Source organism: Stenella coeruleoalba, assembly GCF_951394435.1.
Source record: "Stenella coeruleoalba genome assembly, chromosome: 16".
Classification (NCBI taxonomy): Eukaryota; Metazoa; Chordata; class Mammalia; order Artiodactyla; family Delphinidae; genus Stenella; species Stenella coeruleoalba.
This window is the reverse complement of record NC_137162.1, coordinates 27951837-27977102: the sequence shown is the minus strand read 5'-3', so window position 1 is coordinate 27977102 and position 25266 is coordinate 27951837. Positions and strand designations below refer to the sequence as shown.

The window sequence follows — 25266 nt, the reverse complement described above, 5'->3', positions numbered from 1 at the left end:
ATGCAGCCAAGCAATTCAAAATTAACTAAAACTTAAAATAAGTTTAAGGAAGAACAACAAAGTTCTGATTTTCCTCACAACTTCTACAATGCTTTTTTGGGAAAAATCAAGTTAACTGCCTTAAAATATTGATGCCTCTGTACTGCTGTCACATTGATATTTTTTCTGCTCTGGAGGTAATACAGCCCAGCCTAGTAGTAGAGGTCAAGATGGAATCTTGAAGAAGAATAGAAGTTTATCAAGCATGGGCAGGTGATAATTTCAGGAAGAGGAAACCTCAGTTAAGATATGAAAACTCATCCATAGAATTCTGTGTTATATTTTTTCTAAATTGAGGTATATGGAATTCAGTGTTATCTTTGCAACTTTCCAGCAAATCTAAGTCTGTTGTAAAGTAGAAAGTTTATGGGAAAAAAACTCATCCATTCGAATTTAAGGTAGCTCAAGATAGCTCAATACAGTGTTAAGTGTCAGAGTAACAGGGAATGAAATTGAAAAAAGGAATAAAATAGGGGCCTTGTATGCATGCTAGGAAATCTGGCTTTAGAAAACACATTCTTCCCAAGTGCACATGGAACATTCTCCAAGATAGATCATGTATTAGGCTACAAGTCTGAATAAATTCAAGAAGATAGAAATTATATCAAGTATCTTTTCTAAGCACAATGGCATGAAACTAGAATCCAGTAATAGGAGAAAAATTGGAAATTCACAAAAACATGGAAATTAAATAACATACTCTTGAACAACAAATGGACAAAAAGAGATCAAAAGGAAAATCAAATGAAACAAATGAAAATGGAAACACAACATACCAAAACTTGTGGATATAGCAAAAGCAGTTCTAAGAGGGACGTTTACAGCTGTAAATGCCTATATCAAGAAAAAATAACCTCAAATAAACCTCAAGGAACTAACATTACACCTCAAGGAACTAGAAAAAGAACAAACTAAGCCCAAGGTTAGCAGATGGCAGGAAATAATAAAAATTAGAGCAGAAATAAATGCAATAGAGAAATGGAGAATAATGAAACTAAGAGTTGGTTTGGAAAAGATAAACAAAACTGACAAAACTTTAGCTGGACTAACCAAGACAAAAAGAAATTAGGACTCAAATAAATAAAGTTATGAATGAAAGAGAAGACTACAGAAAGACAAAGACTATGGAAGCAATTATCTGCCAACAAATTGGACAACCTAGAAGAAATGGATACATTCCTAGAGACATATAACCTACCAAGATTGAGTCATGAAGAAAAAATCTGAACGTCAATAATATGTAACGATTTTGAATCAGTAATCAAAACCTCCCAACAAAGAAAAGCCCAGGATCAAATGGTTTCACTGGTGAATTCTAACAAACACGTAAAGAATTAATGCCCCCCCAAAGAAAAAGAATTAATGCTGATCTTTCTCAAACTCTTCCAAAAAAATTGAAGAGGGAACACTCCCAAACTCATCTTATGAGGTGAGCATTACCCTGATACCAAAGCCAGATAAGGATACTGAAAAGAAAACTACCGGCCAATATCCCTGATGAATATAGATGTAAAAATTCTCAAGATACTAGCAAACCAAACTCAACAGCACATTAAAAGACATATGCCATGATCAATTGGGATTTATCCCTGGGATGCAAAGATGATTCAACACACACAAATCAATAAATGTAATATACTACATTAATAGAATGAAAGATTAAAACTGGTAATTTCAGCTCTATCTTGGGAGAACCCTATATCATAAATATAATTGGGGATGTTGTCCACTTTATGTATATCAATTTCAAAATGCTAGTTTGTGTCAGGATGTGTATCTGGCTAAATGCTTCAAATCTTGTATGAAAAAGTTATAGAAAGTTTAATAAAGAGCCAAAGAGAATTACATTAGACTAGTTCACCCTCAGAAACACAAAATACGAAATATTTATTAAAAGTTTGGTTTCTAAGTTTAAAAAGTCTGGCTTTTTCAAAGAGGCCAGGAGAAGTCATGAAAGAAATCTAAGCAGGAGAAATGTGGCCAGTTTACATTTTAGAAAGATTGGTCTGCCAGCAGCCTGGACTGCAGGTTGGAGGGATATGTAAGGTAAGACCACAGCAATAGTCCAGAGAAGAAGGGGATAAATGATGGTGGACTAGAACTTAAATGGTGGGAAATGACAAAAACAGAATTAAGAACTCTTTTGGAGATGGAATTGGGGACCTCAGGCACCTTCCTAACCACTAACACCCAACTCTGGATTTGGTTGACTGTCTTCCAAACTAGACTGGTCAGTCAGTATCCTCCATCCACTGATGTCTTTAGTCTGAAAGGAAAACAGGTCCCTGCGAGCCCCCACTGACCCTGCAGACACAGTAGGAAGATATTTTATAAAAATGCTTTATTTAATGAGTAGCAGCCCGAGTGGCAGCCCTACCTCCCCACCTAACACGTACACACACGTACACATCCTGTCCTTATATTTCCAAAAGGGAGCACATGCCAAGATGATATCCATCCCCAGCCATCTGACTCATACACAGAACAGACAGGAGGGGCCCATCACATACACCAAACTATTGCAACAACACTCCTTTCACTGTTTCTCTTCAGTCTAGAAGACTTGGCCTGAAATTGTTTTAAGATTTTCTGTTATTTGCAATGTTATGGAAATGTAAATTACTGACATTCACAAGGTGACAAACTGTCAAGAACAAGACTGTTTTGTTTTCCTTTTTAAATTTAGAATCTTGTTAGCAATACATTACATCCTTAATAGAAAAAAACAACCAGTTACGCAGTAACTCAAAAACCAACCATTTGAGAAAATAATGTAGTAATCAACTGCTACCAGGGAAAACAGGCCTGCTCATTTGATTCTACTGGCAAGTCCAGGTTTATGCAAATTTGAGAGAGTCTCTGTCCTGAATGGATGATGAAGCATTCAAGTAAAAGGTAAGGAGTTATAAGCGTGAGTTTTTGAGGGATTCTGACTCAGAAGAAGTTCTTCCAGGAGTAGCCACAGTCCTTCAGTTTACTCCAATGTTGTGAAGTTTCTGGGACAACCAGCATAGCTGCCTTTTGAGGAGTTTTGACAATTCATCAGCCTCAAGATTCAGGTCTTATAAAACATTCTTCCCACATTAAAAAAGACTTTGTCCCACAGGAATAAGTTTTTCATCGCTTCTCCAGCTTCTTGTATTTGGCTTCTGTAGGGGGGAGAGGGAGAAGTTATACCTTTTAAAATTGGCTCTTACAAAGATACTTTTCAGTTAGCATTTCTAGGTAAATTCAAAAACGTCTATTACATTAAAAAATATCTATTAACTTCAGTCCTCTTAGCTGTCCAAACTGTATCCAAATTATAGGCATACCTATATGGCAACTCTCATATTAGCTAAGGACAGATATTTGGATATCTGTCCAAATATAATCAATGTGCACAACTTAAGGAGTCAAATATACACACACAGAACTGAGCACCTAACATGAGTTCCCTAAGCTCTAACCCTATCAACAGTACCTGGTCAGATGCTCCACCAGGGTTAAGCAGACCTACTGGCACTTGAGCCACCAGAAGCCCTACAAAGCACAGGAAATGGCCTCTCCAGGCTCTGTCCCAGGCACCCTCTGAGAGCCAGACTGGGACTTTCGAGAAGTATGTTTCACCTTTTATTTTCTTATCCCTACCCCTCCCTCTAGGAAAACAATTTTGAAAGATACAGAAATTTAAAAGACCATCAAATAAACCTCAATGTTATGGATTCCCTTTTTCTTTAAAACCTTGAAAGCATCTGGCACAAGGCCTTCTAAAGTTCACAGTCACCATTTAGTAAATTTAATTGTGGACAATGAAACTGCTAACTGCCACGCATGTCTCAGTCTGCTACAAACCAATCTTTTGAAGTAGTCAACTACTGTCAATGATAAAAATAAAATAATCTGTAAATTATATCTAGGCTAAAAACAACTGCATTATTTTTAATCATGGATATAAGAGCCAGAGTCAATTAACAAGGCATCAGTACTAGTGCCAGTTTCCTCCTTAAAGGAAAAGTAACCCTTCAAGAAAGCCTCGATTGACTACTCTGTTTCTTAAGACATGTATCTACGTTATTAAAGATGCTTCAGCCTGCTGAACCACAATAAAGAGCTTGAGCTTTGTAATCAATCAGACCTAGTTTGAAATACAGCTCTTCTATATACTAGCTTTGTGTCCTTAAGCAAGTTATAACCCCTTCAACCACAGTTTCCTCTTCAATAGAATGGGGATAAAAATCATGTACTTACCTCAGAGACTGAAGGATAAAAAACATAACAGACGCAAAATATTAAGAACAGTGCCTGATATATCATTAAGTACTCAGGAAATGTTATTTTATTATTGTCACTAATAAAAAGTTACTTTCAAGAGGTTTTGTGAAGATTAAAATAGATCACGGTAGGCACATCATAAATGTTAACCATCTTATTATATAAGGTCATACTGGCAGGAGGGTACTCATCAAATCAAAACAGAAATAAAAATGGTTACCCAGTTTTTTTGAATACGCATCCAACTTGTAGGCTGCCTGCTCAAGAGCTGCTACCTGCTCCTCAATTACATTGATCTGATCCAGATAAGGCTGTAGTCCAGCATCTTTAAAAACAAAGACAGACCACAGGTTTATACAACATCAACAAGGAGTGCAGAAAAAAGTGGAAAGTAAGCATGCTAGTGTCTCTCCAGCTCTGCCTAAGACAGAGTGGGTGGAGTGACATGATTCTGATCACTAGCAGGCAGACGCCATAGAAGACAGTAGCTAGCTGATCAGGTATGATGGTGACCTAAACAAAGTTAAGTCTCTCTCATCTACTGGTTTTCCTCTCTTAAATTCCTTGCTCCTCAAGCAATCTTTACGTTACTGATTCGGTTTCTTGGGTACTCCCAGACCAAGAAGGAGAGCCCTAAAGACAGGGAACACAAGTATAAGTCAATGGGGAAATATATTCTACCAGTCTAAAGTAGCATTTTCCAATTATAGATGTTCTGGTTTTCTGTTTATAAAGTAGTCCTTTATAGGTTTCACTGTTAAATTAATTCACTGTTTTTCCAGGAATAAACAGATGAAATCAAGATTCAGAAGCAGAAATAACCATACCACCAAAGCATGCTAATCCTCACAATGGAAGAAATTCACCTTAATTTTCTAATTCACTTTTAGAAAATGAGCTCCCTGAGGACAGGGGCCATGTTCCCTTCCCTTCTCCACTGCCCCAAGCACAAAAGAACATTAAATACAAACACGTTTAATTGTAAAAAATTATTACTTACACTTCTGGTTTAAGTCCTTTAAGTTTCTACTAATGTTTATAGCAATATCTTTCATTTCAAGATACTTCAGGCTGGTTAGTTTATTCATATTTTCCAGAAGCTTATAGTCTTCACTGGTGGCTTTAAAACAAACAGAAGAAAAAAAAAACAAAACAGAAGATGTGATGCCTTTAAGATCTTTTTAGATAACTAGAATGTGGAATTAACTACCAAATGGTAGTTCAAGGCAGGACCTAGGGATTGTCAAAGAAGCAGGCCACTTTTGATCTATGACATTTATACTCAGCCTATGTACTCTAAATGTCTAAGCAGAAATTCAGGCAACAATCAGCAAACTATTTAAACCAAATAAAATCCAGAAGCTTCAGGATCTTAGTTAGAAAGGAAAATGATAAACTCATGTACCAAGAAAAGGGAGGTGAAACAGTCTTGGTACTTCTACAACATGAAAACATATAATTTGGCAGACTGCAGCATAAATACATATATATATCAAAATATATATAAAGTCAACTAGGACCTCAACACTTCTTAGCAACTCATTTATTACTTGTGATTCTGTACTCCATTTTATACACTGGCTTCCAAACCATTTGCCTGCTTCTCACATCCTCAATTCCCTTCCCCATCCCTACTCAAAGCAAATGGCCTTTACTCCAACTTTCCCAAAAGCCAGGCCCACTTACATAAACTGCCTCAATCTTTCTGCCTCACTTCCAAACTTCTCTGTACCCCAGTGTCTTCTCAAGAGGCAGAAGCGTTCCTGTTCTCGCCACGACAGCTCCTCCTCCTGTGCGCCGATCCCAACCCTTCTACCTCTTCAGGGCCTCTCTTCAGTATCTCCTTTCCCTTGTCCTTCCAAACTCTCTCTCCATCCTGGCACCTTCCTCTCTATCTAGAAATATATTCCGGTTTCCTCCAGCCCAAAAGCACTCCCTCTATTGTACACCTACATCATTTGCTCAGTAAAACAAAGGAGCTTCACTGCTAACCCTTCTGAAAGAGTAGCTTACACTCACTGCTTCCTACTCCTCACCATTCACTCATGTAAACCCTTCCAGTCTGGTCTCTGTCCCCACCACCCAGAAAAATGACAAGCTGCAAGGTCATCAGTGCTCTCTGAACCACCAAATCCATGGCCTTTTCTCAGTTATTATACTCCTGGGCCTCTCCATAACATCTGACACTACTGATCTCTCTCTCTTCATGAAACACTCATTTCCCTCGGCTGCTATAGCATTTTCTAACTGCTCTTTTTGAGTTTCTATACCAGATCTCTTCTCATCTAACCCCCTTAACTATCAGTTCTCAACTTTCCCTCAGCTGTGACACATGGCTGATGTTTACATGGGTGGCACATTTCCATGGGCATTCCCAGGGTTATGCTAGCTTCCTTTCAAACTCAAAAAAGTATCTGTATAGGTAAGAATGACAATCATAGGGAAATTACAATCCACTTAAAATTCATTTTGTAATAAATCATTTGGAAACCTAGGGACTTTAAGTACTGTTAATAAAAACAAATTAATTGCCCAGTACAGGCATTCCCTGAGATTTTAGTCCAGGTCCTCTTACCTACCTCTATGGTCTTCCCTGGCAGTCTCATTCTGCACAGCCTCAACTCACTCTGCTATGCAGGTGACTTCCAAATCTGTTTCTCCTGCTCTGACCACTGTCTGAGCTCTGGATTCACATGTTGAAGTCACCTGGATGTCTTGATAACAGTCACCTGAGTGTCCCAGTAATAACTAAAATCAGCCAAGTCAAAACTGAAAATATTATTTTCACACTAAACATGGTTCCTCTTTCCAACCTGCCTATTTTGGCTGATGACACCACCCAGGCTTAAAACTGCAGACACATCTTAAGCTGCTCCCATCCCTTAACACCCACTTCAACAAGTCCTATAAATTCCACTTCTATAATGTTCTTGCATCCATGCTCCCCTCCCCATTCCTTTTACCATCACTCTGTCAAAGACGGTTACTTTTCATCTGAAATATTGCTCTTCTGTGTCTCCTCCATATCCATACTCTCACTGCTATCAAATGAGTCTCTCTCAAACAAGGGTCACACACTCAAATACCCAGGAGCCAACAATATTATGTAAATGAGTGAAGCAAGCCAGGTGTTTGCATTTTAAATGCAAGATTACTCACTTCTACAAAGAAATACACTCTCCCACTTCTTGGAACCTATGATCCTCTTAGTCTTAGTCTATCATTTACTTTACCAATTTTGATAGACATTGGTACAGAAAACCATTTCTGTACCACTACTAAAAAAACAACAGTAAGAACAGTAATAAATGGCAACTGACACCAGGTCTCAGTTAAAGGGAGAAAACAGGGAGTAGTTGGGGACAAACTGCACAGCGCTGGTCCATTTAAAGGAGACAATGCCCAACTCTAGCCAATTAGAGCCTTGCAAGAATGGGGGACTACTACTGCCAAATCTTTGGAATTTTTAAAGAAAAGCCAAAAAAAAAAATCTAGATTTTGTTGCTTGGTTTCTTTTGCTCAGAAATAAACAAACAAATAAATAAATAGGCTGTTGGAGACTCAACCCCTCCTGTTCTGCACCAAGCATTTTCCCATACATTCTGGTTCATACATTTAGCTCACAGCAACTTCCTGGGGAAGTGAAACAACATAACAACCTTTATGAAAAGCCACACTGGACCAGACTTCATTTTTTAGATCCTCCTCCACACATGGGTCATGTGTTCACCTGGAAATACACACTGGACCAAAAAATTAATCATGTCCCAAAGGGTGGGAGAGACGAACCTAATAGATCCTTAAATCTGCAGGTCACTCCCCATTTCCCGGTAACCTCGTAAATACACCTGCTTAGCCAACAAACTGCTTGCTTATACCACCTCACTCACCAGTCATTTCCCACTTTTTGGCCAATCAGTCGCTTTACAGCCCTGTTCAAAATGCACCTCCCCCAAAGGAGCACTTCTTGATGAATTCTTTTTTGTTTTCTCAGCCTCAGTCTACACTACGGAGGCCTGCAGGGCTGTATTAAGTATTCTTATGTGTTTCTGTACCAAATTTTTTTTGTTCAAGTACAGTTGATTTACAGTGTTGTGTTAATCACTGCTGTACAGCAAAGTGATTCAGCTATACGTATATATACATTCTTTTTTCTTTACATTCCTTTCCATTATGGTTTATCATAGGCTATTGAATATAGTTCTCTGTGCTATGCAGTAGGACCTCGTTGTTTATCCTGTGTTGCTGAAAGTAATTCGTGAATTTCTCCAGGGAACGGATGGACTTCTTTCCTACTCATTCCTGACCTCCCCAAACTTCCACCAGGCATGTTTCGAGGTGTGTGGGGTTAGGGAGGGAGCCGCAAACTGACGCTGCTAAAGCACCTCACAGGCCTACCAGGGCCAAACCCCAGCTCCAGCGAGTGGTGCCTGGAACTAGCGGAATCAACCCGGACCCCGCCTCACCCGTCAGTTCCCCAGTCAGGTAAGTTGCCATCTTGGAGAACATGTCCCGGCAGAGTTCAGTGATGTCAGCCTCAGCGGGCTCCCTTGCTTCCTCAGCGGTCTCCACGGCGGCATCATCTGGATCAAAAGAGAACGAGTAAGTGTCCCGCCCTGCCCTGGTCCTAATCCAGCCACAGGCGCCTCTCCCGACATCCCTCCACCTGGCCTCATTGCATCAAATCGGCTCCATTCTCCATGTGCCGTAATTTCGAGTCCCTCACTTCGTCCCTGCCCCACCTGACACGCCAACTCCCTTGCACCGGCCTCAGCTCACACTCTACCCCGCGGCCAAAGCTTCTCAGTCGCCCTGACAGGACAAACACGCGTACACACAGGCGCGCCCCTCCGACCTGCCCGCTCCCGCCAGGCACCTCGGGCCCGTAACCCAGAGCCCCAGGCCTCCCACTGGACACTTCGTCCCCATCCACTCCGCATACCCCGAACGGGCTCCTCGCGGTGGGTCTCTGGGACACCCTCGGCCGCCGCCGCCATGCCCGGCCCCGTGCTGCTTCTGGTTCTGGGATGCCTGCGCATGCGCGCCGGGCGTCCCCCGCCCTCCCCGCCCGGAGTTCATTGCCCTGTGATTCTGCGCTTCTGGGCTAAGCCATACCGCAAGGAATGAGTGATAGCCAAGCGTAGGCACCAAGCCGAATTTGAAGCTAAAATAAGCTTCGTGAGTCGATCAGATGCCAAGAGTCCGATGTCTGGAACAAAGGATGCGCTCAATTCTGCGGCCACTCCCTGGCGGAATCACTAGCCTAGTAAGACCTCTCTGGGATGGGTCGAGCCCAGTGCGGCCTGCTGACTAAAATGACCGGAGACAAGTTAGCCCCTCCCCAGAGAATCCTCACCCCGGCTGCTATTAGTCACTGAAAGACTGCTCAAGGAATCCTTGCTTTTGAAGATAGTCTCATCTAGGCTCTGGGAAACCTTCGGGCATTATCCCTGAGCCGAAATACTCTCCCTTCCTATGTCCTAGGTTAATATCGGCTCATTGGACCTTTTTTCCCAAACTTCAGTCTGGCACCTACACCTCTTGGGTTGATACAGCGTTTCTTTGTTTATTTACTTTTGGCTGTGTTGGGTCCTTGTTGCTGCGCATGGGCCTTTTCTAGTTGCAGCGAGTGGGGGCTACTCATCATTATGGTGCATGGGATTCTCATGGCTGTGGCTTCTCTCCTTGCGGAGCATGAGCTCTAGGCTTGTGGGCTTCAGTAGTTGTGGCTCGCAGGCTCTAGAGTACAGGCTCGGTAGTTGTGGCGCACAGGCTTAGTTACTCCGTAGCATGTGGGATCTTCCAGACCAGGGCTCGAACCCGTGTCCCCTGCACTGGCAGGCGGATTCTTAACCACTGCTCCACCAGGGAAGTCCTGAAACAGCCTTTCTTGAAGAAAGCTTAGATCATAACTTTTTAGGACTGAGGATACACTCTGGTTATCTTAATTGCATTCAGCTGTTTCACAAGACTTCTGGGTGTATAGATTGTATTTGATGGGATGGGAGAATGCAGGTGGGCGAAGGGAATGGATGAAAAAAGAAACTGGAGAGCAATGGAAGGTGCAGAATGAGGGAGGGATAAAGGTCACAGGGGCAGAGAGAGGGGATAGATATCAGGTCTCAGGATGCAGGCCTATACATCCAGAATCTTGGTGTAGGAGTTTTTTGTCTTATTCCTACTTATCTTCCATCTGCACTCTCACTGCCCACACCCAACAGCGCACACATGCACACACAAACACACACACCATAATCTCTTCACTCTAAGGACCAGGCCTCCCTAGGTCACTGTCTCCACTCCCTCCAATGGTAGTGTCCACTATTTCAAACTATTCCTATGAGTCAGAAATTTTTCTTTCAGAACTCCTGGGGCAGCCAGCTTCTTCACATTGTCACTGCCTCAACTCTACACCTCCCAGCAGGGATGAGCTTCCTCCAGCCCAGGTACAAGGATGGTTCACAGTTCCGGACTCTCTTCTTTCCCCTGCAGTCCCCGAAGCAAGTGCAAAGTCCTGGTTTTCCTAAGGATTTTTATTGATAATCACCAGGCAAACCCACATTGTCCTATGGAAGAGGGTCAGAGTCCCCCACATTTTATCCAAATATCTCGGAATCCTGAGGTCATTTCTTTGCCAGCTTCTCCTCAGGCTCCATCTCTGTCCTGGTTTACAGCCCCCTCAGTGTTCAGTGACATGTCTGGAGGTAGGCTCTCCCACTGAGTCTTCCTGGACTTTTTTTTTTTTTTTTGCGGTACGCGGGCCTCTCACTGCTGTGGCCTCTCCTGTTGCGGAGCACAAGCTCCAGACGCGCAGGCTCAGCGGCCATGGCTCACGGGCCTAGCCGCTCCGCGGCATGTGGGATCTTCCCAGACCGGGGCACGAACCCATGTCCCCTGCATCGGCAGGCGGACTCTCAACCACTGCGCCACCAGGGAAGCCCATCTTCCTGGACTTTGCTGGGGAAGGCTAGGGGAGGTCACCACTCCAACTCCTCTGCAACATTGTACTCTCCCCACAAGAGAAAATGTCCTCTCTGGCTTCCCCTTCTCTTTCACAGGGAAACCCTATAGGGAAGACATGAACCCCATGGGTACTGGCAGTAGATCTCTAGATGCACAGAGGAAAAGGTTCACTGGCAAGTAGGAAGACATCTAGATATTGCTGTTCTCTCAGCTTCTACTTTTTTCACAAATCATGGCTATCCAGATGCTTAGGAAAGTTATTACCCTCCTTTCCTTTATTATTTTTTATTGACTTTAAAAAAAATCATCACAGCAGAGTTCAGAGGACAGGGAGTGAGAGGCCCAGCGGGAGGTATTTCACAGAGTTACACACAGAAACGTTGGCTCAGAAGGCCAGGCACAGGGCGGGACTCAGCAGCAGCAGTGGTGGGACCCGCTGACCTAGAAGTGGAGGGCGTGTGCTGAGGGGGCTTATGGGGAGGTGGTGACAGAGGAGCCTGCTGTCTGATGCTTTAGGACCCCTCCCCCACCACTCTCCTGCCCGCCCTGGAGTCCCCAGGGGGCTGGAGTCACAGCTGGGGCTGCCTGTAGGTGCTCCCAAATGCCTTGTTCCCGCTGTTGGAAGAAAAAGTGACAGGTCATTTGAAGGAGGAGTTTGTGTCCCACTTTTCCTTTTACCTGGATCTGTTTCTCCAACCCCAGACACTCTCCTAGAGGCTAAGGCTGCCCTCAAGGCCAGAGCAACCAACTTCAGGTCTTCCCTCCAACCCCCACCTCCACGATTCACTGACTACTGGGAACATGTTGCCCCAGGAGCCTGAAACATTGGTCTTTCAAAAATGTTTTGCCTCGGGCTTCCCTGGTGGCACAGTGGTTAAGAATCTGCCTGCCAATGCAGGGGACACAGGTTCGAGCCCTGGTCCGGGAAGATCTCACATGCCTTGAAGCAACTAAGCCCGTGCACCACAACTACTGAGCCTGTGCTCTAGAGCCTGCGAGCCACAACTACTGAGCCCACGTGTCACAACTACTGAAGCCTGTGCACCTAGAGCCCGTGCTCCGCAACAAGAGAAGCCACTGCAATGAGAAACCCGTGCACCGGAACAAATAGTAGCCCCCGCTCGCCGCAACTAGAGAAAGCCCGCACACAGCAATGAAGACCCAACGCAGCCAAAAACAAATGAATAAATAAATGTATTTAAAAAAAAAAATGTTTTGCCTCTACCCACTGAGTGGAAAAGCTGGTAGAGTTCAACTGTGGGAGCCGAGAGGATCCAGGTGAGAGATCATTCACCATGCCTGGAAAGGGAGCCAGCTGCCCTTTCTTCTCCAGCGTCGGCAGCTTTGAGCCCATGGCATCAATCTGGGTCATGACTCCTTCCAGGACAGTCTCCAGCTGCACAACTCTCCTTGTGAGCCTGTGCAAGATTTGAGAGAGACCAAGGGAGCAGAAACGTGTGTGGAGGGCTAGGTGATTCCAGGGATAGGGGGTACAGAAGAGTGTGTGTCTGGATGGGAGCAAGGAAGGTAAGGCCCAGCCTTGTCAGGAGAATTAAAGGGGGAGAGGGGTTTTCCCTGGGGTAGTACAGGGAATTGGAAGGCTGTGGAAAGAAGCTCAAGGTAGGATAACATAAACACAGTCAGCCCCGGGCCCCCGGGCTGCACGTACATGTAGAATTCTTCTCCTGAAACCCAGCCACCTGCTTTGGCAGCCTCTGGACTCGACTCGCCTAGTGGGCTACTCACACTGGACCGGTGCAGGTTCTCAGTCTCAGCGGTGAGGGCCACCTGATCAGGAGGTCAGAGAGCAGAGAGAAGATGACTGGGAAGCCGTCAGGTCCTGCTCCATCACCTGCTCTACCGGGCTCGCGGGACCGGGCTTCGGGCTCCAGTGCTTGCTATTCCCCTTCCCTCTCAGACTCTGGAGACAACAGAATCAGAATGGTCATGCTGAACACAAAGCTGGCCTAACCTCTGGGAGAGAATCACCTCCACAAGAAACAAAACACAAGCTCCCTGAAGCATTGATGAATGAGGCGCTCACTAGAAGCCAACTCCGTTTGGGAGAGCAGGGACAGTGTCCTGGCACTGTTCCTTTTACCCTTGGCTTTTTGGTCTATACTGGATAGGGATGAAGCAGGCATAGCAGGGGCAGCTAAGGATCAGAGTTGGAGAACCCCAAGGAGGAGGCAGCTGCTCAGAAGGAATTGTCAGGGATTCTCAGACAATTGGTCCTTTTCTCCCTAAGACGACATTTTAGAGCAATGGTGATCAACCTTGGCTATGCACTGCAGTCACCTGGGGGGTTGTAAAAAGGACTGATGGCTGGGCCTCCCAACTCCCCCAGAGATTCTGGTCTAGGGTGTGTGGCCTGAGCATGAGGATTTTTTTAAAGCTCTCCGGGGAGTTCTAATATGCAGCAGTTTGAGAACCACTATTCTAGAGAGCTCTTTCCTGCCCATCTGTCAGAGGACTTCCAGTTTGGGCTTGTGTTCCAGGTGTGCTGGCAGGGAGGGTAGGGTGAGCAGTTTCCTCGTAGCCTGTCCACCAGCCAGGCTCACCCTTTCCTCCTCCAGGTCCTGCCGCATTTCTTCCTGCTCTTTCTCATCCAGGATGTGATTCCCATCTTAGTCAAACCTGGTGAAGGCAGCCGTGAGCTCAGTGATCTCATGCTCTATGTGCCCCAGCCTGAGGAGAACATGGTGGTGAAATGACTTCTGACCTGCCGTGGCTGGGAGCTTTCCGTTATGGACTCCCCACTCTTTTTTGCTAGACTCTGGCAAGAGCCTTGCTCTCTAGGGAAGAAGGGGGCCACACGAGAAAGCCAGGATATCCAAGATGTAGCGATTTGATCCCCCAAGAAATCACTTGAATCTATTTCTTCCTTCCCTGACTCCTGCTGACTAGGTTCAGGCCCTCATGATCTCCTAAAGGAATTACTGCGAAATCTCTTTGCCTCCAGATAACCTTCCCTCTCCCCCACACCCCCTGCCCTATGGTCTTCCCTTCCCCTGAAATCCATCCTTCATAATGCAATTAGAGTAATTAACCTTTCTAAAGTACAAGACTAAATATACCCCTTCCCTGCTTAAAATCCCTCCTGGGCACCCTATTCTTTGAATAGAGTAGTGGTGTTCAAGGCTTTTCCCAGTGTGACCTTAGCCCATTTCTCTGGCCTCATCTGCTCTGCCCGACCTTTCATCTGATACCTTGCAATGCTCAGCTACTTATTACTCCTGTGTATGTTGCTCAATTTCATACCTCTTGCCTTTGTATATGCTTTTATTACCCCATGCTCCCTCTCTTCTAGTTACTTCTATTGTGGAACTTGTTCAGTGATTCTGTTTATTTGCTTACAGACTCTATGAACTCCTGGAGGACAAAGACTTTGTCTCATTCAACTGTGTGCCTGGCTCACAGCTGGTGCTCACAGTATATTTGTTCAATGCTTGTTAATATGTTTGACTGGGAAGCAGGGAGAGGATGGCTAAGGAAATAGACCTGTGTTTGTGGGGGAGCATAGAAGTAAGATCAGAGTTTTATGCTGATCTTAGTTGGGAATGAGGGACGTATATGATGATTAGGGTATCATTATTACACTAGTCCTAAGAGTTGTTCAACAAGGTCCAGAATATCATAGAACATTGTCAGAGTCCTTTAAACCAAGGGCACAGTTCTGAAGGTCAGGATCAGAGACCTATAAGCCAAGGTCAAAGGCCTGTAAGCCAAGGTCAAAGGCCCACTGTCCAATGTCAGAGGCTTATAGGCAAAGGATGTATGCTTGAGGGTCAAGGACTTACAGACCAATGTCAGGGAAGGTTGGATCTCTGGGTGCTCACTCCTTCAAGGTGTTGGTGAAATCCTCAAACTGGATCTTCTGCTCCCCACCCTGCAGGACCTTCTGCACGTCTGAAACCTGCTCCTTCCTCAGATGCAGCCTCAGGAGGGCCTTGTTGTAGCCCTGGAAGGGGAAAGGAAACAGGCACCAGTTCCCACAGCCTCCTCTTCATCTCTTACTCCCACGCCCACCCACAGGGTGACAGGATCCCAGGGATAAGCTGAAGGCACACATGGGCACAGGCCCCTAACCAGTCAGGCACAGACCAGGACACAGAGCCTCGGACCTGGGCCCTGATGCACATGTGTGGCTCAAGGAGACCAAGTAGTCACCTGTTTCAGGAGGTCCGAAAGCTGTAGCTCATCCTTCTGTCCAGCCAACTCCTCTTTGACCTCTGAGTATGTGTCATTGATGATGGCCAGAAACATATTCTGGAGGATAAAACAGGGACTGGGGTCCTTACTCCCAGACCCATTAACAGCATCGAGCCCATTGACCCTATTAATGTCCCAGACACATGTTCTAAAAGGGCCAGTGCTTTCAGCCCAGCTCTGCAGCCCACTAATCCCCACATCTCTGGGTCCCCAGAGCCCAGCCTTTCAGCACAATTCTGTTACAGATGGGTCATGCTCCCTCATCAACCGGTGTCCTCACTCAACTGCTGCAGTAACGACCACAAAGATACCCCAACATATGCCACAGACCCCCTCCATGTAAGAGTCCACCAGTCACTGAAGCCAGAAACTTTCCACAGTGAGAGTAAAATTGTGCTCTCTTTACCATCCATCCCCAATCCATGTCTGTATCCCCATCCACTGATCAAATAAAGAAACACACTGGCTTTCCTGATAAAAATCAAACCCAGATCTTTCATGGTTGGCAGGGAGAGAGAGCAAATACAAAACAGTGGTAGTAGAAAAAGCCAGAGATCCCCAGAGGAAGGGGAGTCTTAGAGAATAGGCGGAGAAGCTTCTAGAGGCAGTCTCTTCTCCTCATGAGGCACTTTTCCTTCTCCTTCCATCCTTGGAGGATAGGGGTTTGATTTTAGTGAGGGAGCCTGCAGATTTCCTTATACTGTGCAAACTGCCTAACTGTGCTGACCACACATTAGCCAGCTCTCAGAAGATCTGGAAGCTCTTCCCTCCCCCACCTCTCCACCCTTGATTTGAGAAACCCATCATAATCATTAGTGCAGAACATGGAGGGGGGTCAAACCCCCACCCTGCAGGCCATCCACGTCTCCACCCCTCAGGTTCCCAAATCCCCACCCCTCAGAGGGACCCTCACGAGGAGCACAAAGAAGACGAAGAAGACATAGGTGAAAAAGTAGGCTGGTCCCAGGATGCGGTTGGCGTTGTTGATAGCATTGTAGTCAAAATCCCCAAGGATGATCCGGAACTGAGTGAAACTTAGAGACCGGGGTCTGGGACTCACCCAGAGCCTGACCACAACGCTGACCCCATCCCAATTTCCTTCCTACTGCTCTTCAGTGAACTCAGACCCGTCCCTGCACCTCCACCCAATCTGATGGAGACAGAACAGGGTGCAGAGACACTGAGCACACACACCAGGGCTTCTAGGAACTCACACAGATGCTTAAGCACAGACACGCCCACGTCCACATACCCAGCTGCCCCAAGGATACACACATCCACAGAGCTGGAGGGTGAGGGGCCAGGGAGGAGTGAAGGGGCAGAACACACACATGCACTTGATGAAAGTGTTGAAGCTTTCCACTTGGGTCCCAAAAAGCAGGTAGCCCAGCTGGGCGTAGGCAAAAAACACGATGAAGAACATGACGGCAAAGCCCAGGATGTCCTTGGCACAGCGGGCCAGCGTGGAGGAGAGCTGGGTCATGGTCTTACTGAAGCTGATGTACTTGAATATCTGGAAGGGCCACGTTGAACCAAGCAATTAGGGAAGAAAACAGAAAAGCCTGGAACGGTCCATCCCAGGGGCCTAAGGGGGCCACAGGAGTTGCCACACCAGACAAGGAAAATGAGACAAGTCCTGAGGAAGGGAGAACGCGTGCCCTGAGGTGTTGCTGGGGGTGAGGAATCCCAGGGTACCTTGATCCAGGCAAAGAAGAGGTTGACAGCGTTCATGTTGTATTGTGTCTGCCAGAAGGCGAGGAACTCAAAGTCAGCATACGTGTTTGGCTGCTGCAGAAGCTTCCCCATCAGCCGATTCACCGCGAGGGTTCGGAATATGTGGAAGCCCACATCCACGATGGAGAGCTGTTACAACAGGACCCGGGGGGTGTCAGAGAGTCAAGAGGATCTCAAGGGAAGTTCAACAGTGAGGTCCCAGGGGTGAGCTACGGTGCGTAAGACAGGTGGGGAGAAAAACCACATCCTTCCCTGCTGAGTTGTTGACTATCTCAGGTTCAAAAGGAACAGGATAGGATGATTGGGGAACGTCTTAAAGCCCAAGAGAAGGCTTTAGGGCCAGTGGTAAATATGTAGGTTGTAAAGGACCATGGAGAAATGGAGCCAAGCAATTTTATTTCCCCCACCACTTCCCAGCCTTGGTCAGAAATTAATGTGTCCTGTTAATAGGAAGGTGACGAAGATGAAGAGGCAGAAAATTTTAATAGGGGTGAAGAGAAAAGGCGGGGGGGTGTCAAGGGAACAGGTCATGAAGGCAAGAGACAGAAGAGGAACTTAATATCAAGTACAAAAATAAAAGAGCAGGGCCTGGATCATAAGCCAGAGGGAGAGGGGATATAGAGACAGGATTTTTCCAGGGCTGAGCCAGGGGAACATCAGCCTTTGGTTTAGGGAGCTGTTACTCAGTGATTTGACCAGAAGTCACAAGGAGGACTTGGGACTCCAAAAGGAAGAACTTGGAGCCCCTATCAGGGTAGATTCCTTCCACCACCCCATATGTCCCAAGTCTAAGATATCTGTCTCTCACCAAGATGACCACCAGGTCCAGAATGTTCCAGATGCTGCTGAGGTAACGAAGCCGGTGGATGTGGAGCTCCAGGCTCTCCTCCACCACGTAGTAGAAGATGAAGATGCAGAAGATGATCTCACAGCCAATGATAAAGAAGTCCCACTTGCCGACACAGCGGATCAGCTTAACTGTGCAGATTTGCCAGGATGGGATGGTACCTCCTGTAGCTGGAAACTCCACCACCAGTCTGTGGGAGGAGGGGGAGATGTCTGGTAGGGCCTGGGCTGGAACAGTTCTACTCAACCCCTCCCCTCCCCACCCCCACCATAGGGTACAAGTTTAGGGAAGGGTCTCCAGCAGAGGAGAAGGGAATCAGGAGCCATGGATGGAGGGAAGGCAGGGAACGGGGACCCACCTCAGAACACAGAAAAGATTAATGTTGGCGTTGTAGACTGAGAAGTCAATGAAGACCACCCGACTGCCCCTGTCCGGCCACAGGCCCTCCTGAAGGTCCCTGAGTGCCTCTGCACTAGCCTGTCGAGATCCTGGAAGGTCCAGGTGGTAGCCACCTCCGCTGTAGCTTGTGAGCTGGCCCCAGTGAGAGGAGCCCCCCAGCTCATCCTGCTAGTGGTAGGTCTATCTGTCACAGAAGAAGCCATCTGAGCAGAGAGGTCTGAACCAGCCCCAGAAGCTGGTCTCCCAAGGCAACGGCAATACTTTATAATTGTCTTGGCTTTACAGTTTCATATATATATATATATATATATATATATATATATATATATATATATATATATAAAATATATTTCACATATATTACCTTGTTTAATGTAACTATTTGAGGAGGGGAGGGTAAATATTATCTACATTTTACAAATGAGGAAACTAAGACTCAGATATCTGAGATAATCCAACTAGTTAGTGGCAGAACTGAAACTCAAATGTAAATCTCCTGATTTTCACGTTGTCACCAAGCCTACGGATGACAAACCCAAGCCCACTTTTGACTCCAGCCTGAGTAGTCCCCATAAGGGAAGCACCCGGCCCACATAAGCCAGAAAAGACCCCTTCTGCTCTTGTAGTTTTGCACCTGTCTACTTAACCCTATGATTTTCTGTTCTATCCACAAACTTTCCTCCCTGGACCCTTATTTCCTTCCCCTTCTTCCTGTCCTATCCACACATCTCCCGTTTCTTCCCTAATTTCTCATCCATCCTTGGCCCCTTTCTGCCTTCTGCTATTAGTTCCAAGGGTCAGACTCTTCCAAGCATGACTCGTGTGGCAGCATCAATGTTTCATCCATTCTCCGTACCCCTGAGGGAATTCTGGGCAAGAAAGGATGCTTCCTCTGGCAGGACTGCCTCCAGAGTAGGGCAACTGTGACTGTGACCTGTGTGTGGAAACAAGTCCAGAGGCTATGGCTCTGTCTGCTAACACACCCTCTCTGTTCCTCAGTGACCCCAGACCAAGGTCTCCAAACAGTCACAGATGGGTCTCAGAGAGATGCCCCCCAGCTCCAAGTACCCCCAAGGCTACTTAAGACTCAATGGAAGTGGTTCCCAAACCTGGGATGGTGTCAGGCTCAGAGGGGCAAGCCCTGTGACACTGGTGGGGGGACTCACTCACGCTATGCCACTGAGGAGACCAAAGGGGAGTGTTCTTCTTTGTCTGGGGAGTAGACGTCGTGGCAGCTCAGAATGTCCTCGTGGAAGTCCTCGTGCACCACTCAGGAGTCATTGCGGACCCTCAGCTGCCACAGCCTCGGAGCCCCCAGCAGCAGGTTCTCATAGTAGATGAAGGAGTGGGAGCCACGTCCCAGGCTCTGGTTGTTGTACCATTTGGTCCAATACAAACTGTCCAGTAGTGGGCCCTGGGCAAACTAGACCGCGAACTGGGTTGAACCTGACCCAGCCTCATCCTGACCCTTACCCTTAGAATGACCTTTTCCCACACTCCCCTCCAGCTTGTCTCCAGTACGCTTCTGTTGGACTCTTCAGCTGAGTCATGAACCTTGGCCAGATCTTAGCCTGATGTGGCCTTATTCTTTATTTAAAATACAGTTTGAAATTCTGCCTTACCTCTGATTCTCAATACTAGTTGAAGTACTGACTTAAATCTCTGATTATCATCCTGATTTCTAACCTATCACTACCTGAACTCTGTCTAGTCTGACCCTTTAATTCATGCCTGATCCTTTGACTCGGCCTGATTCTGGAATGACCTGGTCTCTGGATATGGCCTTATCCACTGTCCACTGACATCCCTGAACCCTGGCCTGTGGCCTCAGGCTTTAGGCCATTGAGAAGAAGAGGGGAGGGACAGAGGAGATCTCATACTCACATCCCAGAAGTCGGCCATGCTGCTGATGTCCTGGAAGGAGACTCCAGTGTCTGATGGGGTATGTAAGAAGAGCTCAGACCTCACTTTGGTGTAGTAATAGGCGCTGGAGCTTGTCATTCCATAGGTCACTAGAAACCAACCCAAGAGGTTGTGTCTTGAACACTGTTCCCTTCTCCATTATCCAGAAGGGACAGGAAAGCCTCTGCCCTGAGGCCAAAGATGCCACCCGGATGGGACCTATCCCCTAGAGTTGGCTAAGGAGGCTGACGGTTGCATTGGGGAAACCAGGGAATATATTAGGGAAGAGTTGTGGTTATAAGCTCTCTTTCTCTCTTCCCAACTCACCTCAGAAAGACTGAAATCCACTCAGTAATTATCTCTTGACATCGTCATTCTGAATATTCACTTTTCTCTTCCGGAACCAGCTTAACTTCCTAGTTCTTACTCCCCAGAGCCAGGAAATTTCTACCTTCTGCATCAGGTAGTGCTTCCTTTTATTTGTCCTCTATTAATGCCCTTGGGAAAATGTCTCCAAATTCTAGCGTATGCCAAGGCCCTGGTCAAATATCGTACAATGGAGATGTGGTATCCTGGACCTTGGAGTCAGCGACTCTGCAGTCATGGGAGTAGGAGGTAGGCATGGCACCTCTGGCCCTGGTGCATCCTGATGGGCACAGCTGTCTCCTGAGAGAGGGACTCAGAGCATCCCCAGATCAAAATAAAACATGGCCTTTGCCCTGAAGAACTAGATCTCCCTTGACCACCCCAATACACACATCTGAAGTAGGGCTGTCAAGGGACGCTATAAGTTTTCTGGTTAAAGGCACAATTTGAAGAGTATAAGCCATTTACTTCATAGATTGCCCCTCAATTTAGATTTGTTTGATATTTCCTTGTGTTTAAATTCAGATTATACATTTTTGGCAAGGAATATCAAAGAAGGAGACTGTGTCCTTTTCAGGAGGCATAAATCGTGTAACCGTATTATTACTGGTGATATTAACTTTGATCCCTTGTTAAGGTGGTATCATCCAGCGTTCTTCAATATACAATTATTATTTTTCTCTTTGTAATGAATACATATTTTGTGGGGAAATACTTGGAAACTATGCAAATATCCTGTTATTCATCAATCTTTCACTTACTAGTTTTAGCATCCTTTGACAACTTTTGCCTAATTATTACTATTAAGGTTGTCAAGCTGTGATTTTCTCATTCCATCATTCCTTCTGCATTTATTAGTTGGCATTCTCTTCAGGAAGAGCTTTTCCTTCTTCCTCATTAAGTTATTCATGTATATATATCAGTATGAACTCATGGATTCCTGTCTTTTCTTTAAAATTTTTATAATTCTATAAAACTTTTTATAATTTGTCAATATTTTGAATTGTTACTCAGTTTTTTAGCCAGGTCATGAAAAACAAAGAAATTGTCCTAAAATACTAAAGAACCATGAAAACTACATGCAATATGTGCATCCAGTTAGGATTATATCCTGGACCATAATTTTTTTCTTTTGCTGTAAAGGTTATTCATGGAATAATTGGTGAAACTGTAATAAGGTCTGTTCATTAGATGACAGTACTGCATCATCGATAATTTCCTGACTTTGGTCATTTCCTTGTTTTTACAAAATACACATTAAAGTATTTAGAAATAACAGGACATTATGTCTGCAGTTTACCCTCAAACAGTTCTGTGTGTATATGTGTGAAGAGAAAGAGGCGGGCAGAGAGATAGAATGATAAAGGAAAAGCAAGCATGGTAAAATATTCGTATTTGGGAGATCTGGGTGAAATATATGTAAGAACTCTTTGTATTACTCTTGTAACTTTTCAGTTCACTAATTAAACTTTAAATCAAAAAATTAAATCAAAAAATTTAAAGTAGGATTTGTCAGCCTCTTGTGAGCAATTCCCTTTAAGAATTTTATTTTCAAATCTTGGAACATATTTTATTCCCTTTCTGGAAAGGGAATGCTTTGGTGTGGACTGAAGTTCATCCACAGTCTTGGGGGAAAGAAAGGCCGGTGAGTGGTCCCAGATTAGGCACAAGCAACATCATACGTTTCCAGGAGGAAATCAGCAAAAAGAAAGCATTATTATTTCACATTTCCGCATTCCACTCTATTAATTCCAAGAAATGACTTGACTTCTCTCTAAGTCAAATCTGTGATTCCCATCCTCAGTATCTGTAGGACTCAGACTCAACTCTTCTGGATCTGGAAAATGGGTTGGAAATCAAACTTCTGTCTGCTGAGGGTCCGCCGCAGTTAGAACTGATGGTCAGTGAGCTGAACTTTTCCTAAAGACATTGCTGATTAAATTGTTATACCTCTAGATGGCCACTAGGTGGTAGTCACGGCTATATCTTTTCCTCCTCTCCAATTCTCCAAAATTACCACTCAAAATCAGTATTGCTCTGAACAGAATGTCAACCCTTTACGGAGGCATAACATCACTGATTATTATCCAAGACAGTAAAGACTATGTATTCTGAGAAAAATGGTTTCACCTAGTCAAATGCCCACTGATACTCAGAACACCTAATATATGCCCTATGTTAAGTGCTTGACATGCTTATTTCATTTAATCTTACAACAACCTTATGTATTAGGTGCTATTATTTCCCAGTCTCAGAGGGCTGAAGTCACTTTCCCAAGGTAAACAACTAAGGGAGCCAGGATTCAAATGCAAATCTGTTTGCCTCCATAGTAAACTAATTCTGTTCTGCTTTAAGGACAGCACTATATCCAAAAGGTAGAAGTTACAGGAGGGAAAACTTAAGTTTCATAAAAGGCAGAGATTCCTAACCATTAGTGCTTCCTATTAAGAAAAGGACCACACTTCACAAACATCCATTTTGCCCCTGAGGGTGTCAGCAAAGGACCATCTGCTGAGGATCACGTGGAAGGGGTTCCTGCAATGGGCAGTGGCTGGCCTTCCTGGAGCCTTCCTTTAAGATCCAGTGAAGGAGTGGAGTTGCTCTGTGTGCTTCAAAAGGTAACACTAGGCCAGAGAAAGGACAGGAGCAGGGAGGAATCAGAATTTGTGTCAGTATATCAAATGTCAGTATGTCAGCACTTTAACACCTTTTAGGTGCAGTGAGGGCCTCATTCCAGGAAATTTTCAGACACTGGACAATGACTGCATGAGAATGCTGTGAAAGGGATTCAGAAACCGGGTGGCCACATCCACTACAGGGAATCTGATGTTTTTTCTCTTGGACAGAAACTAAATTCTCCTATACATTATATCATGCTTTTTACCCTTGGCTTCAGGTCAAATTCACAGTTGCTGAATAATAACAATAATCACTACTACTGACACTTATTATTCACCAGGCTTTGAATACATTTTCTCCCATAATCCTGAAAAAAAACCTCATAAAGTAGTAGGAACTATCTGTATTTTATGCAGATAACTGAAATCCAAAATGTTATTAAATAATTTGTCCAAAGATCAGATAGCAAAGAGGTAGACTTGAATTCAACCTCAGGTCTGATTCTCTCCAAAGACCCTGAATTTAGCCACTGCTCTACATTATACTAACATATCACTCCACTACTCAAAATCCTTCTGATTAGGGACCTGACTCTCCTTCCAAAGGTCAATCCAAATGGTTAGGATTGTGCATGTTTATAAGGTATCCTTATAAGAAAACTATTTGAAGAGTTCAGTATCTGAGTCAGGAAGCAAATTATGAAAGCAGTTGGTAAACTCAAAAGATCAGCATCTTAAAAGAAGCTTCAGGGACTTCCCTGGTGGCTCCGTGGTTAAGAATCCGTCTGCCAATGCAGGGGACACGGATTCGATCCCTGTTCCAGGAAGATCCCACATGCTGCGGAGCAAAGATCCCACATGCCACGGAGCAGCTAAGCCCGTGAGCCACAACTACTGAGCCTGCATGCCACAACTACTGAAGCCTGTGCACCTAGAGCTCGTGCTCCGCAACAAGAGAAGCCACTGCAATGAGAAGCCCGCACACCACTTGCTGCAACTAGAGAAAGCCTGCGCACAGCAACGAAGACCCAATGCACCCCAAAAATTAATAATAAATTAATTTTTTAAAAAAAGAAGCTTCAAATTTCTTCATTCTGGTATAAGTGAATAAATGTATATAAATCTGTATGAAGAATCATACTCTGACATAGATGAGTCTCGAAGGAAAAAAATCGCAGGCATAAAAATGTTACCTGGGTTATTTACAACATCAAAAAATTACAAGCAACCTAAATGTCCTACAGAGAGGCAATAAATTATAGATAATTATAAATAACTTATATCACTGAGCCACTTAATGGAGTATGATACAACCATTGAAATGGTAATAAAAGCAAAATGCAAAATTGTTTTGCTGCTATCATTACATTTAAATATTTTAAAAATAGTAAATATATAAAACCTTAAAGGAAAATTGGACTTTTTAATGAATAGTATAATAGGCAGATTTTATTTCTCTTCACTCCCATGGAGTTCAATTAATGCTATAATAATAGAACATAAAAATAATAAAATCATTTTTAAAATCTTTCTACCTATTTGTTTTCAAGTCACAGGATGAAATTTCCAGGTGCTGGATGCTATATTGGGCTTTGTGACTACTTCCTAAGACCCTCTCTTGGTTCATACCATGATTTTATTTGAGGTATCACACCTCTACTAAGCATCTCACATATGTTGCCAGATGCTGAATCCACAGCTGGCTCTAGGACTTGGACAGGGAGCTCAGTGCTAAGCTAATCCACAAATACCCCTCCCTTGGTACCATTATCAGTTCAGGGATGGGCATGTAATCCATTTGAGATCAAGAACTCATGAAGAGAGATTTCTGGAACATTTTGGGACCTACTGTCTCTTACTAGATATGAATAAGAAAGCCCCAGATGATCCAGACTTAGCATGAAACTGATTGTGCAGCTGAGAGAACTGAAT

General features: G+C 44.7%; 2 protein-coding genes across 2 annotated transcripts in view; both read right to left on the bottom strand.

Moving 5' to 3' along the window:
• Window positions 1-1941: 1941 nt before the first annotated feature.
• Window positions 1942-9332, bottom strand: BLOC1S2 (biogenesis of lysosomal organelles complex 1 subunit 2; the record flags this gene model as incomplete). Its single annotated transcript, XM_079900124.1, has 5 exons — window positions 1942-3188; window positions 4514-4618; window positions 5294-5413; window positions 8760-8876; window positions 9236-9332. The coding sequence occupies 5 exons, from the start codon at window positions 9330-9332 to the stop codon at window positions 3157-3159; spliced, it is 471 nt and encodes a 156-aa protein (XP_079756250.1). The 3' UTR covers window positions 1942-3156.
• Window positions 9333-12184: 2852 nt separating this feature from the next.
• PKD2L1 (polycystin 2 like 1, transient receptor potential cation channel) overlaps window positions 12185-25266 on the bottom strand; it is a gene marked incomplete at its 5' end in the record, with an annotated part of 33669 nt that continues 20587 nt past the window's right edge. The window contains 14 exon segments of the mRNA XM_079899969.1: window positions 12185-12674; window positions 12926-13044; window positions 13818-13883; window positions 13887-13944; window positions 15096-15217; window positions 15427-15525; window positions 16382-16502; window positions 16800-16981; window positions 17164-17331; window positions 18011-18239; window positions 18408-18616; window positions 19629-19718; window positions 19722-19871; window positions 20333-20460. Coding sequence (XP_079756095.1) covers window positions 12455-12674; window positions 12926-13044; window positions 13818-13883; window positions 13887-13944; window positions 15096-15217; window positions 15427-15525; window positions 16382-16502; window positions 16800-16981; window positions 17164-17331; window positions 18011-18239; window positions 18408-18616; window positions 19629-19718; window positions 19722-19871; window positions 20333-20460 — 1961 coding nt within the window. The 3' untranslated portion in view covers window positions 12185-12454.